The following is a 17,142-nucleotide window of genomic DNA, read 5'->3' as shown; positions in this document are numbered from 1 at the left end:
CAAAATTACATGTATTCTTGTTATTAAAATTATATATTTGTCCATACTTTTAAAAGGATCCCAAAAATGTAAGTTATAAACTTTCATGTATATGCAAAGAGAAAAAACAATAGTTAAAACTATCCAGTAAAGCACATGAAATTACTTACCGTAAAGTCCCGATTATAAGCACCCCCGAATGTAAGCACCCCCAGATTTTTATATTACCCGAAAGTAAGCACCCTTGACCAACACTATGATAATTTTGGCCAATACTACAATATACCAAATATATAAATTTACCCAAATATAAGCACCCTGTAACAAAAAAAGGTTGCTTATATTCGTGACTTTACGGTAATTTGTAGGTTACGGTACGATTTCCCGACATCCATTTTTCAGACGCAACCTTTTTCCGACAACAATTTCCCGACAAGACAAATTCCCTGAATAGACCTTTTCCCAAATAAATTACGGAAATATTGTAAATGAAATTAACGTTAACGAAATCTTAATTTATATTTAAAAGTATTAGATATTAATGATAATTATTTTTACTCAATAAAATATTGTTTTACAAACAGATGATATATTAATAAAAACCAATTAAAATTTAAAGATTCATAATGTGTTATTGTTAAATACTATACTCAACTTAAGGTTACATTTTGATTTCGGGAAAATTTCAACAATAAAATATATCTTATAAATAGCTACGAGTGGGGTGATGTATCTTGGTAAAATTAAATTACTTAGTGATTACATAATTATGACTAATATGAAAATATTACATAGAGTAAAGAGATAAAGGGGAGATATTACTAGGATAGCCGGTGTATGCCCATTTATCTACACTACCAGTGAACTTCCATTCATAATCCCTATGATTCGTGAATGGTCCACGATGATTATCATCTTGAGTTGTACCTTCGACAGAGAATGTTAGGTAGTAGTCTTTTATGGTATCATATACATCATATGAAAACCATGGTGAGCCCATGAACCTTTGCCTTGCACTTCACTTCCATTTATGGTGATGTAAGCTTCGCCATATGTACCTATCCACATTTTATTGTGGTCCCAAACTGTATGGCCTGCATAATACATACTGTATACATAAGAATAAAAAAATTTACTTTGGTGAAAATTAATTGTATGAAGTATTTACCTTCAATAGGAGACATAATAAGGCCAATCACTATGTTGTATTTCAGAAAAATGTTGGATGAATTTCATGCCAAAGATGGAGGTGTATATATTGGAATTTTTATTATCTGCTTAAGATTTGGTCGATCTTTCGACATGTGTTGGATATTTATATGCAATTATAGAATTAAATAAATAACTTGTAACTCGCTCATTAAAAGACAATTTTTTTAAATAAAAAGATTAAATACGCATGATGTGTACGAATTTCGATATCGGGAAATTGTCCTTCGGGAAATTGTCCATAGACGTGGTACATTTTATGAAAATAATTTTTTAAATAAAAATTTATTGATATCGGGATGCATAATGTCGACCCTATTTTTCGGTGAAATGTCCCGTAACTAGTTTAATTATATGTAAATGATTTTTTATTTTAATGATATATATGTATTAATAATATTTGATTAAAGAACAAAAATGCGCATGATGTACATAATCGAGAAGTCACAGGAAAATATACATATACAAATCATGTACATTGTACACAGTTATTAATAATCTGCAAAATTTTCATAATAATATCAAATAAAGGATGTGGAACGTTATTAATATCTATTAACGTTCATAATTTAAAAAAACAATCCCCTCCTCTAGAGTTATGTAATGTTCGTAAGACTTAATACAGTAAATGATGATTATTGATCTTCGCATTTAACAGATAATGTAATAATCTTGTTACGAGCAATGTATTTATTGAATGATATTCTTAAATCCAAGAAGATTTTATACTGTGAATTTAAAAGAAAGTATCCAAAAAAGAAAAAAAATTTTTTGTCAGTGTTGAATATTTTCTAAAAAAATTATCTTTTGAGTTCGTCAAAAAAAAAAAAATTTGATCGTCAACAATTTTCCTAAATCACATGATTTCAGATTGGTAGTACAGGTTTTCTGCATGATTTTCAACATGCATAATTATAGAATTTCTATATAGAATATCCTTGATTCTTTAAAGAAAAGTTCTGTAGAATTTCAATTTTTATTGTATCTTCATAAAATATAAATATTGCTTTATAATTTTACATTTAACTTTTATAAACTATTTTCTTGAAATACAACATCATGAACACAGATAATAATCCATTTGATCCTACACGAAAGTTAAAATCTAGTCCTGTACCTGTTTTATTTATTCCTTTTAAAAACGATGAGGAAAAATGTGATTATTGTGGAATTAAATACTCCAAGACACTCATGTTTGAGCAAAAATATTGCAAAAATTGTTTATTTTGGTATGTTCAATATATAACAGGCAATAATACATACTTGGATGCACATATAAATACAAATAATTCTCAGTGTATTAAACATAAAGCAACTAGAAATAATTTTAATACAACAATCATTCAAGAATGGTGTGAATATTGTTCGGAGATTTTATATTTTACACAAGTATTAACAAAAAATTCAAATTGTTTGCACATTTATAATGCTGAATGCGAAATTTGTAATTACAAGAATCGGTCAGATTATCAGGCTTCTTCTGGATGGGTAGAATCAACTTTGAATAAAAAGTTCATTCCGACCCTATATTTACCATGGTGGGATAGTTGTAACCAATGTATAGTTTGTTATAAAGAATTTAAATATATACACCAAGAGTCAAAATCTTATTGTCAAAAATGGTGTTCACGTTGCTTTATAATTTATACTGGATGTAGGTATTGTTTAACAACAAATATAATTTTTGGAATTGCAGATCAATCTCAATGTAAGAAATGCAGAAGAATTTCATTCATTAGAATTGATATTACAGATATTAGAAGTGGAAATTGTATTATAGATGAATTACTTGATTTTCTTGAACCTACAAAATTTTACGGTTCTATTTGTATAAGAAATCCAATTCGCAGTCCATATGAAGTGTATTCGTTTATTCGTAATAAACCTCCAACCAAAGGAATAGTGTGGATTCCATATTCTCAAGTTACGAATTTAAAGAAAATAGCAGAAGGAGGATTCAGTATTATTTATAAAGCGACTTGGGGAAGAACTGATGTTGCTGTAAAAAAATTACGTGATTCACAAAATATCAGTAAGCATTTTCTAAATGAGGTAATATTTACATTTTATATACTTGTAATGTGTTTTTTAATACTTATTGTAATAATTGACTTATTAATTCTTTAGCTAAGATCGCTTTATCAATGTTATGATTACAATTTTAATGTTATTGGCTGTCATGGCATTACACAAGATCCTATAACAAAAGAATACATGTTAATATTGAATTATGCAGAAGGTGGAAATTTGCATGATTATTTGCAAAAGTACTTTATAAATCTTAGATGGAACGACAAATTGTGTATTTTAAATGGAATATCATATGGGTATTTATTGTATATTTTAATGAATTAATCTATTTTCTATATTTACAATTAGTTTATTAACAATTAAATGTTTCATTTTAGATTGCGAAATATTCATAATAATAATTTTATACATCGAGATATTCATAGTGGAAATATGCTATTAAGTTCTCAACAATGGAAAATTGGAGACTTAGGGTTATCACAACCTGCGAATAATACATTATCAAATAATGAAATATATGGAGTAATACCTTATATTGCACCAGAAATATTCAAAGGTGCTGCATTTTCAAAAGAATCTGATGTATATGGTTTTGGTATGATTATGTGGGAAATTACAAAAGGTTGTAAACCTTTTGCTAATATTGAACACAATGTTGAACTTATTTATAAAATTATTGATGGAAAACGCCCTGAAATTACAAATGATACCCCTGAATGTTTTGCAAATTTAATGAAAAAATGTTGGGATTCTGACCCTTTAAAAAGACCAACTATTGGTGAAGTCAAGCGTTCTATTCACGAATATCTTTGTCGGTTTGATAAAGTCGAAACATTTAAACAAGCTGAAAAAAAAAGATTGGAATTAATACAATTAAAGCAACTTGGTTTCGAATTTAGCGAAAACCCTCATCCAAAAGCAATTTTTACAAGTAGAGCATTAAGTTCATTGATTTCTAAAGCTTCTACTATAAATTCTTCTTCAATGATCTCATTTAATGTCAAACAAGGTATGTTATATTATTAAGTAATAATTAGCCATTAATGAAAATCTTGAAGCATTAATTAGACGATCAGATAATACTAATAATTGAATTTACTTCTTTAAATTTATATTTAACTTGGATATCTTTTATTAATTTTTAGGATATATTACAAAAGAATATGAATTTGATATAAATAATATTCAAAGGTAATTGATTAATATTTAATTGTATGTAAATTGCTAATAGTATAAAACAAATAGTAATTTTCATATATTTTTTAGTTCATTCACACAAAATACAACTTCCGCCAGTGTTCGGCAAATGACTTGAAATGACCAAATGATTCAAATGATAAATGACAAATGAAATGTTATTTCAATGATCAAATGACAAATGATCTTGGTCATTTGAATGTAATTTTGGCCAGCATTATGATTTTTGCCTACACTACATTCATTATTTTTTAATTATAGTCACATGATTATTTATGTGATAAATATTAGCCAATCAAAATCAAATGATTGAAATGACCAAATGACAAATGATTATGAATAATGACAAATGATTTCATAAATCATTTAAATGGTCAAATGACCAGGTCATTTCCGAACACTGACTTCCGCTACTCATAGCTTAACTGTATCCGCAAATTCTTCAAGAAAGCGTAATTTTGAAGAATTAAAGAACGAAACGAATGAAACTCAAAAAAATAGTAAGTAAACTTTTTATTTATGCACATAATAAATAGTATCTATAGTTTTTCACGCCAACAATTTTATAATATTTTTTTTTTTAACTAAAATAGGAAAATATATTAAAGTTGATAATTTGGATGATGAATGTTGTCAAAAATAATTTAGCTTATTAAATTTATATTTATCACGAAAAATTTAACATTGAAAGTTACTATATATAAATTGGCTATTAATTTTTTGCTGTATTTATATCAATTTGCATGATATTTTTTAAGAATTATTTTAAAATTTTAAATTTAAATAAAGTCAAAACCAAAAATTTACATGTGTCAACACATAAATATGACAAGAACTGAAATTCAAAAATGATAGTCCGCAGTACATACACTTTTTGTAATGAAGTCAAAGTAACTTTTCAAAATCAATTCTTTGATTGTCATCTGAAACTTATAGAAGCACAAAGATTATGGCTTAAAGTTCAATTGCTGTTATATCCAGAAGCCATGATTAATGACTAGTATTTAATGTTAGTGTTTGTTGTTGGAAGAAATTTAAGTAATAATTTGGTGCGGTTATTAAAATTGAGAGATCGAAAAAAAAAATTTAATTAAAACAAAGGAAGAAACCATTTATGTTTTCAGATAAACATTTCATAAAACAAAATTTATGAAGTTTAGAATTTTTAACCTAAAACCTAGATTCATTAATATCTAAACAAATATTTTTTCGCTACGAGCTTAGTTATGAATAGTATCTGTAATCCCAATACTACTATAAGCGAATAAAATATTTTGATCGGTTAACAAAAAAAAAACAAAATAGTAATAACACGATATTTTATTAGAGTATTAAAAATCGACATTGACATTTGATACTTTAAATTAATGTTTGATAATAATATTCGGTTTTTTTTTAGATAATGTTATTGCCTGCGGTCTAATTTGCGGTGGCTATCGCCGGATAACGATTAAATATTCACACTGTCAAGATTAGTTAAATTCTGCATGAAATTACTCCCTAAGGTATTGTGATAATAATTCGTGAATCAAAGTAAGTTTTGCATTGAAAATTAACAACAATCGTAATCCGTCCTTTGTTCACTTTTTAGTAGATACTTTTTAAAGTTATTTAAATCATGTCGCTCGAAGTTCACATATAAAATATATTAATGATGGATCAATTAGATAATTTATAATGTACCAATATTGGCATTTGTTACTTGCTGCACTATAATCTAAAAAATGTGTAGTTAACACAAATCTGCTCGCAGGCGCAATAAATGGATCATTTTTAAACTACATCATAATTTTGTGATTAACGAGTCTGAAAAGTGGATAAATTTGCACATTTTGGTGTGATTTTAGCTTTCTATTTTTTCATTTCACGTTAATAATATGACATGGTCAAAAATGATTTTTGATTTACCAATATTTTCATCATGTATAATTTCAGTTGTTAATAAATTATGAATTCCATTATGGTAATATGAAATATGAGAAAGGCCCGTTTTCAATGAACTCTGCTTAGTATATAGGCGAATATGAGAGGGTCGATTCCGAAACTTGGCAAACCCACTTTATGACAGATTTTTAAATTTCTGAAATTCCACACATGCCGATACTGATGAAACTTATCAAAATTGATGTAACCAGTCAAAACTTATTAACTAAATAAAATAAAATTGAATAAAGCTTTATTGATATAATAAACCTTTATTAAATGAGAAATTTACAAAGTAATTAAGTTATATAATGGTTTATTAGTCTTACAAAATAAAAAAGATTATGATCTGCTCGTTTGACAAGATAAAAGTACTAATAAGACTTTTTGAGCATTAACATGTTTTACTTCTTACCAGAACTTAATAACACCCAATAAAGTTATTTCTCGAATGAAACATATTTGGAGCATTAGTCCAAATATAATGTTTTCTAAAAATTTTTTTTACTGATAAACTAGAAAATGAACGGCATTTCGTGACTTTAAAGCCTTGATTCAATTGGTCAACTTTATTGTATCACGTGATCCAATAAGCTTTCGCTTTATCGAAAAGCTCGGATTTTACCACACGAAAAATGAAACGGTTTGAATTTAGATTTTTGGTTTCGCCAAAACATTAACCTTGCTACTAAAATTATCGTTTATTAAACATACACATAAACGGTATGACTGAAATAAATAATATTTTCTTAAATATTCTTAAATACTTGGAATTAATATTATTTCTTCTATTGAAAAGTTTATCAGATTGAATCCTACAAGGTTAATTAGAGTCATTATTTAGAATATTAATTGAAAATAAATTATTTTACATACTTTACTTATCTGTTATGAAATTGGGCTCATTATGATGACTGTTGTTTATTTTGATGACATTTTCGGACCATTTGAATCATTTAAATACCAAAATTTAGATTTAATTTTGATACAATAATTACAAATATTCATTTTCTCATATTTCACTTATAAATATTTAATGTGACATATTTATCATAAAATAATTGGGTCACAAAGAATCTTTAAAAATATCAGTTGAATTTTCTGAACATGAAAATTTTCCTTCACATTATCATTTAAAAGTTCTAATTGTTATAATACAGAAACTCATATTATATTTCTTTAAGATTCTGATGTAAATTGACTAAGACATTAACCAATGGATATATTTTATTTCCAGTAAATCAATCTTAAGTATATTTCATGCAATAAATATTTTAGATTTTGAACAATGAGCCAAATTATAGTTTAACTCAAAAGTTTTATAAGTTAAAATATAGATTTACTTATTTATTTAACATAAATTATAATTAAGAGACTTTTGACATAAAATTATTTGCGTTATACCCCGTCGAACTAAGTGTGACTTATGATATAGAGCATCGTAATTTCCCTAATGATATATGTAAATATTTTTTTGGATATTTTTAGCTTACAAAGTTTAAAGTTTAAAAAAGTATAAATAATGATTGTACACGTGATAGTAATAGTGATCATAAGTCACACACTCCTGGGTATAACTTCAATGTGGTGATGTGGGCGGAATACCATGGTTTTTTTCCCGAAGGGAAAAACCCCTGATATTCCTAAACCCCCATAAAATTACTTATATTTAATTAAAAGTTTTTATTAATAGTAGATTATGTAACATGTCTTATAAAATTCATTTTTAACCATTTTTATTTTCATACAAAATAATGGAAACTTATATATTAACGAGCGACCATTGCGCCAAATTATTAGTTTATTACCATAGCTCTAATTATTAAAAACCATAAGGGCCCCCAGGTAATGGCATTGGGTGCATGACCATGCTATACACGCACGATGCACGTGCTGACGTGCCGTGACGTGTATGACTGTGCATCAAAGTGCACACAAAAATAGACTTTATACTATTTTTTATTAACTTTATTTGACTTTGCAATATACTATAATTTAATGATGCACGATAAAATTACAATTTACTTCGGTACACTCAATTTTCTTTAAATTAATAAAGTTATCTGTAATAAGTTCTTACTAAAAATGGATGAGGAAATAAATAATAGAAAATTAAAACAGAACATTTTTTTTTGTATTTTTAAATAATAATAATGATAATAACAGATAATATAAATTCTTATTTATCCAAATTTGGATTGTTTATTATTAACCAGTTAACTCAGTTAACTGGGGATTTGGAGATAACAAGCTTAAAATTTGCAAAGGAGTTAACTCTTCATTATGAGTGATCTTGGATAGAAGGTTTCTTTTTAACGCATACCAATAGTTTTTTGGTATATTATCAGGACGCAATGTATGGAATTCTTCTTCCATATCGGAGATTAAATCTTTCCATTTAAAAGAATCATTCGGGCCTAGGTTCTTTTTAATCCATTGGACGACAAATTCTTTTTCTTCCTTGTTAAGAGGGTCGTGATTAACTGAAAGGGTTAAAATTATTATTATTGTTATTATTTATTATTATTTTAAAAGAAAATTTAAAATATTACTTACGTCCAGGCTTGAGTTTATCTATCCAGCTAAATAATAAAAAAATAATAAATAAATTAAATTAAAGTAAATTAAATTATTAAAAGTTCAATAACTCACCGCTGCCTAATTCTTTTGGCTTTATATTCAGGAATTACTTTTTCAATCTCCACGAAATAGTTATTCGGATATAGGGTTTCATATCCTTGATTTACCATGCAATCTATGATAACATTATCGATCTACATACAGTAAGGATTTTTTTTTTTTTTGAGGTTAAATAAATAATAATTGAATAACAAAAAATATATATATACAAATATTTAAATATACACCTCTTCAGTAAAACAAGGCTCTGTTGACATATTTGCTGTTGTATTGATATATTTTATTTGTTGATATAAAAAAAATATATATATTTTTTTTATTGGTATAAATAATATATTTTTTGTTGTTATATATATTTTTGTTGGTATAAATAATATATTTTATTATATTTTCTAAAAAAAATAATGATACGAGAAAGAAATTCTTATTCTTATTTATAACAATTTTTTTTTTCTGATTTTTTTTTTTGTTTATTATAATACCACTTGTTAAAATATAGAACTTTCTGTTTGTGCTATGGAAAGACTGGAATTAGATCTTCTATATGTATGGAATTTTAAGAATTTACTATTGTACTACAGAAAGTATTCGAAAAAAAGAAAAAGGAGAAACGCAAAGAAAAATGGAAAAAAACTATTTGAATAACGATATAAAAAAAAATTTTTTTTGCATTTTATACAAACCCGTTTGACTATATACTGTATATATATCAGTTAATATAGCATATTTTAACTGCAATATTTCCAAAAAGCAATAAATTAATTCTGATTTAATGCATTCGGAACTTCTCGTGAATTTAAAATAATATATAATAACTATGTAGTTAATTTCAGTATCGATGTCGATATAAACATTCTCAACCTTCGGCGAAAGAAAGAAAAGAAATTAATTTTTATTATTATAATTATTCTAAAAAAAATAAATCTATTTTTACATCAACTTAAAAAATTTATACAGTAACATAAATGATACATATATATATTTATTTTCAAATGGGTCTAAATAATTCAATATCATCAACTTGAAAAGTTGAATCTTGCTATTAGCTAAATACTTACATGCTTACATGAGATGAAACAACTTTTAAATTTTAATATTATATGAAAATTTCATTACGATTAATTTTAGTTATACATTCGTTCTTTATTAATATTGACACTAATGATTATTATAAATTATGCCGCTTTATCTTTTAAACTTAAATTCAAATTTTTTTCTTTTATAACCAGTTTAGAAAATTTATATATTGTGGTCATGAAATTGTAAATATGGTATAAATAAAATCATATATAGATATAATTAATAACGAATAAAAACTGGTAACTGTATGAAAAAATGCCTAGTAATTATTTATTGAATAAAGTTCATAATGAAGGTTATTATTTACAGTGATAAAGTACAAGGAATTTTCGGTTGTCACAATGAGTAATATGATTATCACATTAAGTTACATTACATTTCTTGTAAAAAAATAAATAATTCTTGGTAAAATTTTTCGGTAAATAATTTTCCGACGAAATTATAAAAGTTTTTGGTAAAATTTCGGTTAAATTCGACGAATGTGTTTAGTTAAATGAGTAATGATCATATTTTGTTACACATTGTAAGAATGAACGTTACATCCGACTTGGCATGTGGCATTGTGGCGTGCTTAAGGCATCCCGGAATTCCGTTCGTGAAACAGGAATAACAGAATATCGGATAAATATCGGCAATGGTTAAATTATGCTTGATAGACCATTCGAATATACTAAAACGTCGTTACACCATTAACGCAGTAATAAAGTTTACGTTTCGTTTGTTTTCTTGGCAATGATTTTTTTTTTTATAAATAAATCCATTAGAAAAATGTTTTTCGATTTTTTCAGAACAAAATCTAAGATACATTAAAATATATTAGAAAATTATTCAAACAATTTTTTAAACATCATAATAATTCTTTTTTATCTACTCTCCGAATTTTATACAAATATTATTAATAATGCAACAAGATAAAATTCCAACGATAATTATTGTCGGTGCAGGTTTAGGAGGACTTTCTCTCTATCATGCTTTGATAAAGAACAAGGACAAAAAAGAATTCAACGTAAAAATCTTTGAACGTGAATCTAGTCCTACAGGTATAATAAATTTCTAATTCTTAATTGAATATTACGTTAACAACGTTAACTAACTCGTATCTTCACGTGTTAGATCGATGGCAAGGATATCATATAGGATTATCCAATTATGGAGCTCAATCTCTTTTAAACTGTATTCCATCCTCAATCGCTGCAAATCTTCCAAAAGCAATGCCAAATCCAGTTCCTGATGTAGAAACTCATGGAATAATTATCACTGATCAAGTAGGAAATGTTCTACTTGCTCCTCCAACTAAACCATTTAAAGATGTTTACGATCTTGCAAAAATATCTCGTGGTCTATCATCAATGATCACTTATCGTGATAGACTTAGAGATGTTTTATTAGAAGATGTACCAGTACAATGGAATAAAAAATGTATTGAATATTTAGAAACTAAAGAAGGAGTTTGGGTATCTTTTGAAGATGGTACGCAAGAATTTTGTAATATTTTAGTTGGTGCGGACAGAATTAATTCTCCAAGTAAGTTAGTAGATATTTTTATGTAATGTCCATAATTTTTAATTTAAATAACAAACATTTTTTTTTTATTAGTATGAAAACAAAAATTACCTGAATTACAAATTGTTAATTATGGAATAACCCATGTTGGTGCAGATATTTCTATACCTAAACATCTTATGGACAAGGCAAATAAAATCCATGGAAATGTTTTGGCTCGTAAAACTCTTGGAACAAAAGGAGATTCAACATTTATGATGATACGCTTAATACCAATCAAACAAGAACAAAATGATGAAAAAAATGAACCTCATTATAGAGCAACATTAGTTTATTCTTATACCTCCGAATTGGATAATGTTGAATCTGAAAAAGTTAAAGTTGATGATAATGATCCTTCATCAGTCATCGAACATGTTAAACGATTAATTCGAACATTAAGACCAGATTGTGAATTGACTAATTTATTGTTAGAATTATGGGACTTGGCACCTAAAACAATTCCAAATGATCCAATAAAGTTTCCATTTAAAACTTATAATCCTATACAATGAAGAATGATGCGAGATATTGATCCAATGTCTATAAAATCATGGTCAAGTAGTCGAGTCGTATTATTAGGAGATGCTGCTCATGCTATGAGTCCTATATTAGGATTAGGAGCAAATAATGCTATTCAAGATGTTGATAAACTTTCTCAAGCATTACTTAAATATACTGATGATAATATTTCTTTTATTGAAGAATATGATAAAGAAATGTTAAAACGAACATCTGCTGATGTATTAAAATCTAGAAATGACACGTTTAAGATTTCCACACCACTTGGGCCTTTTGGCGTTATTATTAGAGACAACATTTTAAAGGTTATAAACGTTATGATAAACTTTTATAGTTTTGCGGATAACTTAATTTTTAAGAATTAAAAAACTTATTAATATTATTATTTTTAGAATCTTAGAATCATATGCAATATTGTTATGAGTCAGTTCTTATGAGCTTAAAAATAAGCTATACATTAAAAAATGTTTATATTTAATAAAGCAGAAGGTAATTTTAAGGATCAACGTATATGTTAAAATCAATCCAATCAGATGTGAATAGAGTATCGCTTCACACTGGCGCATACAATCAGACACAAATAAGGGAAGGCAGATTAACCATATAAAACCAAACTTAAAATTAAGGTGTATACTAAAGGGTAAACATTTTATTAATTAAATTCTTCACACACGTTCTATATTTTGAATTTAGGTCTAATTACAGGTCTATATATACATAAATTTCCAAACTAAAAATGTTTAACATATGCTACATATGCTATATATCCTATATATCCTATATGTTCTATATATTCCATATATACTACATGTTCTATATATCCCATATATGCTACATGTTCCATATATTCTATATATTCTACATATCGGACATATGCAACATATCGAACATGTCAAACATATTCGACATTTGCTACATTGATCGGCATCACGGGTCCAGTTATATCACATGATTGCTGCGCAACATTTTTACTGCGTAACATCACTCCCCGCTCAAGTTTTCAACTCCCGTTGAAAATTTCTAACCAACTTTTGATATTCTTCATGACTTAATTGCTGAATCATGGTTGGTAGTCCTGGTAATTTGAACAACTCCGGGAAGCTCAATATATAATATTCAAATGGTTGAAGGTAATGTATCGATAATTACTGTGCATAATGACTTTGCAAAGTACCAGTCATTTTTTTTCTAGAAATTGGCCCATATAGAATAAATTTGTTAACAATAAGACTTTATTTCCGAAGTGTTTTGATCATTCAATTGCTTCCTTTAACACACAAAATTTTTCTTCATGGCCAATGTGTTTGCTGAATGATGGAGGATAAGGTATGATAACTGCTGGTTGGTCTTGATACAAGTATTTTTCATTACATGAATATTTATGGATCCGATCATTGGTAATACAGTTTCAAGCATTCTGAACTGATGGGATTAAAGTAAAAATGAAATTTCCAGAGAAGAAAGTAAAAGTTGCGAATCTATCCTAAAATCGTCTACTTGATTCTATCCATTTAATTAACAAGTCTTGTGGTCCACATACTGTAATTCATCCTCAAGATTTTTCGTTTTATTGTATCATACCTTCTTTATGGAGTGGTAACTTCAATTAGCCCAATCAATAACTGATGGCCATACCATTACATCATGATCTTAAGTGCACTACTTTTTTACGCTATGTGGGAAAAATTGCAATAATTTCTAGCAATAAAATCTCCAATTTCCCTATACTATATTACAAATATACTGTATCATGGCATTGTCTCTTATACACTATTTGCTTTTAGGGTAAGTCCTGTGTTGATTGAGAAAGTAAAAGTATTTCTGATAAAATTACAGGTGTCCAATGGATGATTGATGTAATAAGGTCAAAGACACAATCATTGTTGTTGCCAAATGGAATAGAAGATTTACACAAATTTTTGGTATCTTTCTTTTTATCAGAAAATCATTATGGTCTATCGTTATGAAGAAGGTTCGTAATAGCAGTAATATTTTCCTTTGTCCAATTTCTGTCCAAATTTTCAAGTAAAAATAGAGCATGAGATCGGAAAACTCAGACACATTATATCAATTAACTGCTGGTATTCTCTAAAAATGAAATTCTAAAGCAATGGCATCATCATGGGCGATACATTCTCAAATTCATCAATAAAACACTTAAAGACTATTATCAATCTCGTTGTTATAAAGAAGGATATCTTTCCAAAGTATAAATAGATAAATCTTTGCAATTTTGATGTATGATCCAACTTTAAGCCACTTGAATTACATTATGCTTGTTTAAAATTATAATAGCCAGTATACATTATATCTATAGCATCTAAAGGTAAAATTTCTTGCTTATAATTCTCAGGTGCATTAAACAATAAGTTAGATGGGAAATTACATATATTTGGTAATTCATGAGGAGAACCTTCTCTTTTTGAAATATAATATCCTAAGAGAATACTAAGAATAACCACTTTTCTTTAAGATTATTATTAATCCGAAATAATAAATTTGGAATTTGAAGTGTGTATCATTAGATCATTGTGAAGAGTTTATAAATGTTGATAATGTTAAATTTATGCTCTAAACTATTAAGAAAGTTCTATTTCTATCTTAATATCGGCAAATTCATTAATAATGGATTAAATCCACGAAAATAAATATCATTAAAAGTCATTAATCATAAAGTTTTAAATGGATGTAGGAAATTTATGGTAGGGTAAAGGGGTTTTAGCGATATTAAGGAGTTTGGGGTGGAGTAAGGAATGTTTCTGGCAGAAGGCACCAATTGTTATGAGTCAGTTCTTATGAGCTTAAAAATAAGCTATACATTAAAAAATGTTTATATTTAATAAAGCAGAAGGTAATTTTAAGGATCAACGTATATGTTAAAATCAATCCAATCAGATGTGAATAGAGTATCGCTTCACACTGGCGCATACAATCAGACACAAATAAGGGAAGGCAGATTAACCATATAAAACCAAACTTAAAATTAAGGTGTATACTAAAGGGTAAACATTTTATTAATTAAATTCTTCACACACGTTCTATATTTTGAATTTAGGTCTAATTACAGGTCTATATATACATAAATTTCCAAACTAAAAATGTTTAACATATGCTACATATGCTATATATCCTATATATCCTATATGTTCTATATATTCCATATATACTACATGTTCTATATATCCCATATATGCTACATGTTCCATATATTCTATATATTCTACATATCGGACATATGCAACATATCGAACATGTCAAACATATTCGACATTTGCTACATTGATCGGCATCACGGGTCCAGTTATATCACATGATTGCTGCGCAACATTTTTACTGCGTAACAATATACATATACACATAATATACATATATAATAAATAATATATAGATTATATAAAATATATAGATAGAACAAATACTGTATTTATTATTTTTAGGATTATGCTCTTTTCACATTATTAAAATTTTTTCTTATCCAAATAAATAACTTTGAATCTAGATATATTTTTCTAAAACTACTTTTTTTTCAAAAATCGTATAATTAAATATAATTTTTTTTTCCTTGGTTAAAAAATGTTGACACTTAAGTTACATTTTTCATTAAACGTTATTAATTTCAATGAAAAAATCCTAGTACCCAAGGCACAGGTAGTACAGTATATGTGCTTTTTCCAAATATAAATTTGTCCAAAATTAGCAGCGAGTATTTTTAAAATTTGTAGCTGAAACTTGATACTGGGGAAAAATGCTATTACAGGATGTAATTGCATGTAGCACCGTACAATCAGTAATTACCTACCGAATGATATGCTGTCAGATTAGTTATGAAAAGTTTGTACTTGATTAATAAAATTTCCTTATTTTTAATAAAAAAAATAAATTTTTTTCCACAAAAATAACGAATGTATAGGAACGTTACGTCATTATATTTTGACGGATTATTTTATAATGTAAATATTAAAATAAGAGATAAAACTATAAAATTAAATCTGACGTTAATTTTTGAATTGTATTGAGCTAATAATTATGAAATATAAAATACCTTTAATTATCAAATGAAATAACAAGTTTTGATCTTCAGTTAGTAAGTTCTAAACAGTTTCATGTGACCGAGTTTAAAAGATAAAAAATAAAAATTTCAAAAAAATTGATTAGCAATCAAAGTTAATAATTATCGCTATAAAAAATGAAAAATCCCTTACAGTATCTGCTGCGACTCACCTATCCAGGGCTACTTTAGTTATTTTCATCTATTATAATACTATTATATAAAATCTTTTATCCAATAGATTTCATATGTATATTAAAAAGTATCTTTTTTTAAGTTTTATTACATTGCAATTATCTTTAACCTATTTGCTATTCCTTTTTATAAAAGTGGTAAATTAATATTATATACGCGGTGACATAAATCATTCAACTTAATCTAGTCTCAAATAAAAAAAAAGCATATGAGCTAACCTTATGTATTATTCAGATGTCAGATCAAAACACAATTTGACAAAATTGCATAAATTCAAGATCAACAAATGAAAAAAAAAAATAATAAATGCAAGAGTAAAGAAAGTAAAGCTGTTCTTTTATTATATAAGAAATTATTATTCTTTATAACAAATGATAATAGTTACATTTTCTAAATCTCAAAGTAGTAAGTTTTTTGAAAAAATAAAATAATATAATAATAATAATAATAAATTTACTACAAAATTGCCGTTATAGACTATAACAGATAACACCAAGAGATAAATAACTGCTGTTAGAAATATTTTAATAATGTTGCAATAATAGGCCTGTTCAATTCTGATCGTTTGGAATTTTGATCAAGTTTTGAGTTGGCTGAAATTGTGACCTGATCAACAACCCGAATTTTCTGATGTTGTATCATTTTGATTGCTTTTTTTAACGTGTCTGGTGCCTAGTAAATTTTTAATATGCATCCTCAAAAAGTTTACTATACTTTTATGGTATTGCTTATTTGCCATTTTTTAAAAAGAAAATATTTTATTATACGAAAAAATA

At 26.6% G+C, this 17,142-nt stretch overlaps 5 protein-coding genes across 5 annotated transcripts; 4 read left to right on the top strand and 1 right to left on the bottom strand.

Moving 5' to 3' along the window:
• Nucleotides 1–2,247: 2,247 nt before the first annotated feature.
• On the top strand, nt 2,248–5,059 carry OCT59_000322 (uncharacterized protein; the record flags this gene model as incomplete). The annotated part of the gene is made up of 7 exons (XM_066138756.1): nt 2,248–3,240; nt 3,316–3,515; nt 3,597–4,228; nt 4,365–4,410; nt 4,486–4,514; nt 4,803–4,916; nt 5,010–5,059. The coding sequence occupies 7 exons, from the start codon at nt 2,248–2,250 to the stop codon at nt 5,057–5,059; spliced, it is 2,064 nt and encodes a 687-aa protein (XP_065988221.1).
• A 3,488-nt stretch (nt 5,060–8,547) lies between these two features.
• On the bottom strand, nt 8,548–9,236 carry OCT59_000321 (uncharacterized protein; the record flags this gene model as incomplete). The annotated part of the gene is made up of 5 exons (XM_066138755.1): nt 8,548–8,590; nt 8,663–8,822; nt 8,896–8,921; nt 8,992–9,113; nt 9,207–9,236. 5 exons carry the CDS (start codon nt 9,234–9,236, stop codon nt 8,548–8,550), a joined length of 381 nt encoding a protein of 126 aa, XP_065988220.1.
• A 1,724-nt stretch (nt 9,237–10,960) lies between these two features.
• OCT59_000320 (uncharacterized protein) lies at nt 10,961–11,660 on the top strand (the record flags this gene model as incomplete). Its single annotated transcript, XM_066138754.1, has 3 exons — nt 10,961–11,099; nt 11,173–11,583; nt 11,656–11,660. 3 exons carry the CDS (start codon nt 10,961–10,963, stop codon nt 11,658–11,660), a joined length of 555 nt encoding a protein of 184 aa, XP_065988219.1.
• An 81-nt stretch (nt 11,661–11,741) lies between these two features.
• OCT59_000319 (uncharacterized protein) lies at nt 11,742–12,116 on the top strand (the record flags this gene model as incomplete). Its single annotated transcript, XM_066138753.1, has 1 exon — nt 11,742–12,116. One exon carries the CDS (start codon nt 11,742–11,744, stop codon nt 12,114–12,116), a length of 375 nt encoding a protein of 124 aa, XP_065988218.1.
• Nucleotides 12,117–12,140: 24 nt separating this feature from the next.
• On the top strand, nt 12,141–12,488 carry OCT59_000318 (uncharacterized protein; the record flags this gene model as incomplete). Its single annotated transcript, XM_025319357.2, has 1 exon — nt 12,141–12,488. The coding sequence occupies one exon, from the start codon at nt 12,141–12,143 to the stop codon at nt 12,486–12,488; it is 348 nt and encodes a 115-aa protein (XP_025174031.2).
• Nucleotides 12,489–17,142: the final 4,654 nt, after the last annotated feature.

This window comes from Rhizophagus irregularis, chromosome 1 (assembly GCF_026210795.1).
Source record: "Rhizophagus irregularis chromosome 1, complete sequence".
NCBI lineage: Eukaryota > Fungi > Glomeromycota > Glomeromycetes > Glomerales > Glomeraceae > Rhizophagus > Rhizophagus irregularis.
The sequence above is the reverse complement of the archived record's forward strand: the minus strand, read 5'-3'. Positions and strand labels throughout refer to the sequence as shown.